Here is a 9884-nt window from a genome sequence, read left to right on the forward strand (position 1 = left end):
TTTTTTTTAAATCACAAAATCTCGTTTTCTTCAAATCTATTGGTTCAGTTGTTTGAAAATGCTTCGAATTGTGTTTAAAACTACTTATTCTTGTCTGTAAGACCATATTTCTGAAGTATGAATTACAAATTCTAAAATCTCTGCATTTTCAGGTTTCTTTGATTGGCTCATTAAAAACTCACAAACAACCATTTTCATGAAATTAAGGAAAATAATAAAACCATCGGTCTAATAACAATGTTTTGCCTTGTTTATGAATAGTCAAAACGTTTATTAACTTTTGTTTTGGTAAAAATAAGCTTTTTCTGTAATTTAGAAAAAAAGTGCTCCTGAATATTTAGTTGCTCATATGCCTAGGTGGTGCTCTGGTGCACCAAATGAAAAAGGTTGAAAAACACTCAAAATTGGTCCAAACTCACAATGTTATTCACAGGGGTTCTTGTCCAAGGTTCAAATGATAGCAAAACATTTTTTGTTTCATAAAATTTTGTATTTGGTAATTTTTACGGGCTTCTGAAAACATGTCTTATTTATTTCCCTAAAATTTGCCCATTTTTGTTTACATTTCGTACTGTAACTTTGCTTGTGCTTGACCAAATTTGATAAAATTTGGGGAGATGTTAGTATACATTCTACATGAACACCTGCAACTTAAAGCACAATGAAAAGTTGTGTCAGTTCCGAGATATTTGAGTTCAAAGTTTTGGTGCTCTGGAGTAACCATGGGCGGGAGAGGGTTAAATAGAAATATTTAGTTTAGAACGTGATAAATGGTGAAACTTTTTTTGGGTTTCTCACAGCGTTATCTCAGCACTCACTTTTTACATATGGGACGGACCAGATTATAGCGGCAGTTCAGCAATTTTTGTGGGGGTTCCTTGGCCAAAATAATTAGACCCGTATTTTTTTTGTTTGACCATTAGGAAGACCTACATTATGCTAGGGTGGTTCGAAAAATGGCAATTTTCTTCATTTTTCGCAAAACCACTTTTTTTTTTAATATCTCCGCGCCATTTCATCCGATTTTAGCTGTCTTAGACGCAAAAGAAAGGTGATTAGTTTGGCGTAATATTGAATGTTTGGCCCTTTTGAATTGTTAGTCTTGATTTAAAATTTTAGAAAATATTGTTTTCGAAAAAATCGGAAAATTTCACTAATGTTTTATATTTTAACATTTAAAATCGGACCATTAGTTGCTGAGACGTTAGAAAATTGTGGGTTTTTTGGGTAAGATTTAGAAAACATCAATTTTTCTGTTTTTTAACCTTTGCATGGATTCAATATCTCAGCAACTATGGCTCGTATCAACCAAGTTCAAAAAAGAAAAATATAGAGAATTTTCTCAGGTTTTCAAAAACATTTTTTTCGGAAATGGGCAAACATGGGCACTATTTTAAAAAAAATGTATAACTGCGACTTTTTTCAAAAAAGTTACCTAAAAATTGCTATAACTCGAAAACGACGCACTTTATCAAAATTTCACTAAAGCACTTTTTGATTGCAAATTCAATTTTACATCGAAAAATGTAGTTGAAAAATTTTTGCGACCAATATTTCGATTTTTTGAAAAAATCTGTATTGATTCAAAAAATCGTAACTCGGTCAAATATTTTTTGCCCATTCTGGAAATTTCTGAAAAGTTGGCATTTGATGTCCTTTAAACATATCATCATATCATATCAAAAATAAAAATAGTGTTTTTTGGCAAATCAAGTTTTAGTGACAAAAAGTTAAATTAAAAATCACCAAAAAAAAAAAAATGTTTTACCGTGCATCATTTTTTTCCAGTGTAGTGCATATTCATACCTACAACTTTGCCGAAGACATCAAATCGTTCAAAAAATTCCTTCAAAAGATACAGATTTTTGAATTTTTACATATCATGTTCGTATGGACAGCTGCCAAATTTGTATGGAAAATTATATGAACGAACAATGATGCATAATGGCTTCTTTGGGCATACCGAAGGCACCAAAAAAGTTTCAGCCGGATTTAAAAAAAAACAAAAAATAAAATTAAAGAAAAAACTAACTTAATCCACCTATGTGGCTGGAGCCTTCCTCACTCATTACCAACAATGGGTGATATGAGTGGTTTGGAAACATAGTTCAGCTATTTTTTAGATCCGCAAAAAAAATGTACGCAAAAAAAAATAAACATAAATATCACTTAAGTGGCCATATCTCGAGACAGGGTAGCCAGATCTTCAATGTTTTTGACTCGTTGGAAACGTTTTTTGATAGCCTAACCAACGATGGGTCGGATGGTGGCTCCGGACATAGTTTACATACATTTAAGCGAGATTCGGCTTCCAAAAAGGGCATCAATATTACTTAAGTGAACATATCTCGAGACAGGGTTGCCAGATCTTCAATGTTTTGGACTCGTTGGAAAGGTCTTTTGATTACTTAACCAACAGTGGGTTGGATGATGGATCCGGACATAGTTTTCATGCATATAAGTGAGATCCGGATATATGTGAAAACCCATTTTTATATATAACTTTTGAACTACTTATCGAAACTTCAAACAATTAAATAGCGATGTATGGGACCCTAAACCAAGTCGAATGCAACCGGTTTGATCAAAATCGGACCAGCCAGTGCTGAGAAAACTTGGCAAGAATTTTTGACACATACATACATACTCACACACACACATACACACACACACACACATAGACACACACACACACACATACATTTGTTCAGTTTTCGATTCTGAGTCGGTAAGTATACATGAATATAGGTCTACGAGCTGTTTTTCATAAGTTCATTTTTCGAGCAGGATTATAGCCTTACCTCAGTGAGGAAGGCAAAAGACCGATACCGTAGAGAACTGCTCAAAACAGTGCTGTTAAACGTTTAAATTAACGAAGTTTAACTTAACGGAATCGTTAAAAGTTAACCTAAACGTGAACGCGAACGGAGCCTACGTTGATCTTAACGAGAACGTGAACGGAACACGTTAATTAACGTCGTTAATTAACGCCGTTAATTAACGCGTTAATCCTTCTGAGGCCCCGACTTTGAGGGCCTGTATATCCCAAATGACAACATTTAGCAAATTACTTCCAATTGGACTTGACTCTATAAGCTCCCGGAAGAGGTATTTGGCCATCGTGGCCACCGGTTCCGGCAACCCGGAACTTCCGGAAAACATATTTTTTACTGGTTTTATCAAGGAACAAGTATTTGAGTAAATTTTTCAAACGGATTCATTTTGTTAATCTTAACATTGCCTGTTTTGGGTCGATTCAGGCCAACTGTGGCCACTCCAGAATCGGTTCCAATGTACCTTGTACTCAGTTCCGAAGACTGCCTTATTGAAACCCCCTACATGTAACATGTTGAACTCTGTGAAATTTAAAGCTTTCATCTGTCATGGTCATGCCTATGTTTGCTGGCCCAACCGGACCACTCCGGAACCGGCTATCGTTGGCCAACATCCAAGGTTACGCCGTTTTGAAAAGTTGCTACGGAATCATGCCGACGCCTCATGACCCGACCTTGTATTGAACTTGACCTTGAATATGGAGACAAATTATGTTTACGACCGACATACAAAATTCCATGATTTTTTGTAATGCACTGCCTATTGTTTTCGGTGGTCCAGTTAAAAAACCTACCTGGGTGGTTTCAGTTAGCATAGTGCAAGCAGACGCAGTCGCAAAGCACTGAATCCAAGTAGGCCAGCTATCCTGCTGCTTGTCACAGTTCTGCCGTCTCTACTTCCACCGTAACCATGGAAACCACGCTGGTTACCATGAAAACACAAACACCCACCCACCCCACGATAGGCTGCGTGGGTTGGGCTGCATGGTGGTTTCCATGGTTACGGTGGAAGTAGAGACGGCAGAACTGTGACAAGCTGTCAGTCAGATCTTAACTTCAGGGAGTCCTTGCATGACCCAGGACATCCAAACACATTAACAAAGAAGTCTACCATGCTCACTGAAGCTATTCGGGTATGTGCCGGGGTCAAAAACCGTCAACCTCTGGCTTGTCACGGCTTTAGACCCGCAGATCTTAACTCCAGGGAGTCCTTGGAAGACTCAGGACTTTCCAACACATTAGCAAAGTAGTCTACCATACTCTCTGAAGCTATTCGGGTATGTGCCGTGGTCAAAAACTGCCGACCTCCTGCTTGTTATGGCGGTAGACTCACCGGTCTTAACTCCAAGGGGTTCTCGGATGACTCAGAACATCCCAATAAATTGTTACAATAATGCACTGTAACCTATCATACTACTGAAGCAGTCTGGGTAGTATCCGTTGTCCGTTGTCGACTTGTTTCTTTGGTAAGCCTGTTGCAAAACATTCCCGGATGTTTCGGATGAACTAGAACATCCTAGGTTTTCCAAAACTATGCTAAAATGTGTTAATAACAAAATTAAACGAATTACAATTGATACATTTTGAAAATTATCCTCAACTTAAGTCATGGACATTCTTTTTTTAAACGATTCTCGATTTAAACAGCCCCATTTTGTTGTGTTAATCAAGTATATGGTGTACATCGGAACCGATTCTGGAGTGGCCACAGTTGGCCTGAATCGACCCAAAACAGGCAATGTTAAGATTAACAAAAAAAATCCGTTCGAAAAATTTACTCAAATACTTGTTCTTTGATAAAACCAGTAAAAAATATGTTTTCCGGAAGTTCCGGGTTGCCGGAACCGGTGGCCACGATGGCCAAATACCTCTTCCGGGAGCTTTTAGAGTCAAGTCCAATTGGAAGTAACCCGCTAAATGTTGTCATTTGGGATATACAGGCCCGCAAAGTCGGGCCTCAGAAGGATTAACGCGTTAATTAACGGCGTTAATTAACGACGTTAATTAACGTGCTCCGTTCACGTTCTCGTTAAGATCAACGTAGGCTCCGTTCGCGTTCACGTTAATTTTAACGATTAACGGACGCGTTAACGTTAATTAAAGTTTAACAGCACTGCCTCAAAAGCATTTTCTTAAAATATTGCAACAATTTTCAACGAATCATCTCTGCGGTAAACTTTACGCAGTAGTCTTGGCCGCTTTAATGTTTGTTGTGATGTTTGAAAGCGTTATAATGCAATGGCGCACTACACTCACTAACCCGTAAAAAAAGTTTTTTTCAAAAATGTCACTTTTTGAGGCATTTTGGCCACGGAAGCGTTTATTTTCAACATCATCGGCGTGTAGGCCAGATCCTTGCGCATCTTTTGGTATATATAACATTGAAATTTGGAGCTCCCTGGAGCTCAGTACAGACCTTCAAAGTTTGGCATTTTTTCGAAAAATCGGCCCCAGCAAAATCAAATGGCGTCTCGGGCGTCGCGAGGTGCGACGCATATCTTTTTTGCCGGGGTCAATTTTTTGAAAAAATGCCAAACTTTGAGGGTCTGTACCGAGCTCCAGGGTGCTCCAGATTTCAACTGTATATATACCAAAAGATGCGCAAGGATCTGGCCTACACGCCAATGATGTTGAAAATAAACGTTTCCGTGGCCAAAATGCCTCAAAAAGTGACATTTTTGAAAAAATCTTTTTTTACGGGTTAAATCCCATTTAAAATTGAAGGGCGGAGCGCCAGGTCCTGTTACGTCCAATCAAGTTCATATTTTGGATTTGGGCTTAGTATGCCCACCGGAACAAACCCTTGAATGCCCGCCAAAAAGTCATTTTTGTTACATCCTAACGACTTATATACCTAAGCGTAGGATAACATGTCTAAAAAGTTTCATTGAAATCGGAGAGGTTCCGGTACAACCGATTAACTTTGACATGGAATTGCTCCATATTTAAAATTGGCTTTCTCCAAAAAGTCGCACCAAAATCATCAAAATGTTAATGTAAAAAATATGTTTTATTGCAATCGAGTACAAATGTGTTTGGTTGAGCTAAATGAAAAACTTTGCCTCCACTCTCTACCAATCATTATTGTCCGCCAGTTCCGCGAACATCTTGTCCTTGACCGCCCTCTCCTTCCGTGGATCCTCCGTGATGCCACTTTCGATCGCCTTCGTCTGGCCCAGCATGTACTCCAGCTCGTCGCAGGTCAGATTCGTGCCGCCCAGTTCGATCATCCCCACAAACTGCTTCCGCAGCTGGCCCTCGTAGTAGATGAAGATCGTCGGCAGGTTCCGCTCCGGGTAGTTCGGAATGCAGGTCGTGGCGATGGCCCGGACAAACTTGGTCGCCGGAAAACGGGGCGCCAGCTGGGACAGATGCTGATTGACCAGCGAACAGAACGGAACTCCTCGGCTGTACAGGTGCAGCACGACGTAGATTCCTTCGCCGGCCTTGGTCACCTCGTTCACGTAGTCCTGGCCGGAAATCTCCAGCAACGAACCGAACTTGGCCTTCCGGGCCAGCTGCTGCAGCTCGGCTATCCGCTTGCGACGGTACTCCTCCAGCACGGCTTCGTCCTCGGAATCTTCCAGCTCGTCCAGTTCGTCCAGGCCCATCTTGGACATGTCTTTGCCGCCGTTCGCCTTCTGCTCGATCGTGTTCTCAATCATGCCGATAATGTCATCCTCGGTGATTTCCGCCTCTTTTGGCTTCGGCGGAAGGATTCCCTTGGCGCGGAGGACATCGTTCCACTCGGTGTCTTCGTTGGGGTCCTACGGAACGGAACATCATCAGTACGATGGAATCAGCCTTGACCGGATATTTATTTGCCCATATATGGTAAACGAGTTGCTTACCTGCATTTTGAGTCGAGGTTTTGGGGATGTAACTAAACCAAACACAACTATTCTAGTTAAGTACAACTGAAATACTTGATATTTCACTATTTAGCAGTAAGTTCAATTCACAGTTAACAGTAAATTCAATCCAACTAATTTGGATCTTGAGAGGAGTGCCGAGCGCATGCAGTTTAGTCATGCGAAGAAAGAAAAGTCAGACTAAAACATTGCTACCGTAGGCGAAGCGAATACTGTCCGTAGTGCGATACATGAAAATAGAAAAAATATTAAATACTGCTAAGTTATAATCAAGAACTGGTTCTTAAAAACCTTATTTTTTGCTGGCAAATTTTAACATATTAAATTTTTTTATGAAATGAATTTACCTTATTATATTTTGAAATAATTTTGTAATTTGTTGTTTTATTGGTTACGATAGCCAGTTAGTATAAACCAAGCCTGCCCAACCTTTTTGGCTTAATTTTCACATTTTTGATCGTCAAAATAGCAATTGCCCATTCTTCATGGATTATTTGATGGAATAGGTTCTCAGATGACCAGTGAACATAACTTTGACAAAAGTTTGAAAAAATAATTTTGCAGTTTGTTTTTATGTAAGTTTTAAGTGAAAAATTGGTCAGGCCCGCGGGCCGGATTGATTTTTAACATAAAATGTAGATAAAAATGACTTGTATAAATTATTTTTCAATCTTTTGGAAAAGTTATGTTCACTGGTCATCTGTGAACCGATTTCATCAAATAAACCATTAAAAAACAAACAATAGTAATTTTGACGATCCACAATGTAAAAATTAAGCCAAAAAGGTTAGGCAGGCCTGGTATAAACTGTGCACCAGGAAAAAAAAAACGAAGTTGACTTTATAGCTGTCGGCCACCATTGCTAGTACCAACCACTAGTGTCTTCCTTTTATCTACAAGGACTTCGCCGCCCTGGGCTTCTAAGTGTATGAAAGTATGGCACGGAGCGACGGCGCCGAATACCCATATTTACACAAAGAATTTTAGAGCGCCCGCCGCGGGATTCGAACCAGCGACCTCTGAATTGTGAGTCCAGTGCGCGGTCCGATTGATCCACACGGGCGGGACGCCAGGTCAAGGATTAAAACTTAACGAAAAATTTCGTTGGATCCAAAATAAAACCCTAAGGGGACTAAAGCTAAAGCTGATTAATAACTAATCGTTTAAATTTTTTATATAATCTTGGTACAAAGCGGATTTGTTATTTCGAAATTAGCTACATCGAATGTCCGCTAATTCGAACTTATTGTGTGTGTGTGTGTCTGTGTGGTCCAATCCAATACCCGCTGGCCGCAGCGAAATTATGGGAACGTATAGTTCGTATCAGACTTGGTTTATGCTGATAAACATATCTCAGTCCCGGGTATTACGTGGTGACAGCCCTCGCGCTGCTTCCAATGACCCATTTCAGAATGGCAGAGATCCTAGCGGCCCAATTCCGAGGTCATTGGGCATTGTCTGGCCCCGCCTAAACATAGAACAAGAACCAGACGGGTCCTCGAACTATCTTTAAACTGTCAATCGCATCAGGTAAAACAGGGATCAGCGCGTATTTAAAGGTAAATAAATGGCATATGTATTAGGGTGGTTTGAAGTTGTATGGGAAAATTTCAAAATGGACTTGTTCCATCAGAACAGACATTTTCCGGTCCCATTTGGGCTCCCAAACAACCCCCAAAATTTGGGATCGATTGGGTTTGACCCGGCTTTCTGCAAAGCGATTCAAATTTGTATGGGAAAACCTTCAGTTTTACTTTTAGTTTTTTTACAATTTTCATATTAACTCAATTTAAAAACTAACACCGTAGAAGTATAGCCCTGAATGTCCTCTAAAACTTTCCCGAAGAAAGTATAGTCCTATCTTGCTTCTGGAAAAAGATACAGAGTTTTTAAAAGAGGCATTTCAAAATAAGTGCTGAAAATTATATTTCTTGCCAACACTGCCAGTAATTCGGTAGATATTTCAAAGTCTTAATTTTTAATGAACAAGGAAGCAATCAAGAGCAAAATGGTGTCTTAGGAAAAGTTATTGTATATGAATGTGGCTTTTATTTAAAATTATTGACATGCAAGGTGTCACACCTACAGGGTGTCAACCAAGCCCTAACTTCTACTGGTGACCTTTGCCCCTCCTGTCCTTCTGGAGAAACGAAACGACCTATTTTTCCCTACCAAAAATAACAGAATGAAAAATTAATACCGTAATCTGGGGTGAATCGGGACTACAGTTTGAATAGGGACAGCAAGAAAAACGAAGTTGACTTTATAGCTGTCGGCCACCATTGCTAGTACCAACCACTAGTGTCTTCCTTTTTATCTACAAGGACTTCGCCGCCCTGGGCTCCTAAGTGTATGAAAGTATGGCACGGAGCGACGGCGCCGAATACCCATATTTACACAAAGAATTTTAGAGCGCCCGCCGCGGGATTCGAACCGGCGACCTCTGGATTGTGAGTCCAGTGCGCGGTCCGATTGATCCACACGGGCGGGACAGCAAGAGGGACAGCAGTTTCTAGAGCACTTAAAGCTTTTAAATTTGGAAATGGCGTGTGTCTGTTCTAACCGAAACCAACCAGAAAAATCAAAATATTGTGCTCCAATATGGTTAAAACTGCTGTCCCAATTCGCCCCTTGTGTCCCGATTGACCCCAGTTTACGGTACCTTTCAATACCAAATGGGTGCTGAAAAGTTGAACTTTTCAACACTTGTATTGAAAAGTAAGATTTTTCAATATTTTTTGTTTTGAACAGTATATTTACTTAACACATGGATGATTGACATAAAAGTTCATTCAAAACGTGTTTTTCGGAATTGCAAAAAATGTATAAAACTCATTGATTTTGAGTTTTTTGATTTTTTCGTCACTCGTATTTATCAGACTCGGTGAATCTCGTTGGATAAATGAACGACTCGTGCTGAAAAAATCCTCTTTTTGCAACTTGTTGCATAAACTACTACTGAAGGTGGTGACATAAACTTTGAAAAAATATTTTAATATTGTAACCTAAATTTAACCATTTCACTGCCCTAAATTGACCTTCATCTCCTACAACTTATCGTTCTACGTAATTTTCGGTCGGTTCCTCATTTGCGTAAACTGCGTCTGATCGTTTTGTTGTCAGATCGATTTTTCTCAGCTGTGCTGGATGCGGTCCGTCGTTCGGGTGCAGCAGGGGA

At 39.7% G+C, this 9884-nt stretch overlaps 1 protein-coding gene across 1 annotated transcript; it reads right to left on the reverse strand.

Annotated features, from left to right (window-relative positions):
* Positions 1-5825: 5825 nt before the first annotated feature.
* On the reverse strand, positions 5826-6889 carry LOC120425794 (viral IAP-associated factor homolog). Its single transcript, XM_039590402.2, has 2 exons — positions 6686-6889; positions 5826-6601 (listed from the first exon to the last, which is right to left on the reverse strand). Exons 1-2 carry the CDS (start codon positions 6689-6691, stop codon positions 5906-5908), a joined length of 702 nt encoding a protein of 233 aa, XP_039446336.1. The 5' UTR covers positions 6692-6889; the 3' UTR covers positions 5826-5905.
* Between the last annotated feature and the right edge of the window lie 2995 nt (positions 6890-9884).

This window comes from Culex pipiens, chromosome 2 (genome assembly GCF_016801865.2).
Source record: "Culex pipiens pallens isolate TS chromosome 2, TS_CPP_V2, whole genome shotgun sequence".
NCBI classification, from domain to species: Eukaryota; Metazoa; Arthropoda; class Insecta; order Diptera; family Culicidae; genus Culex; species Culex pipiens.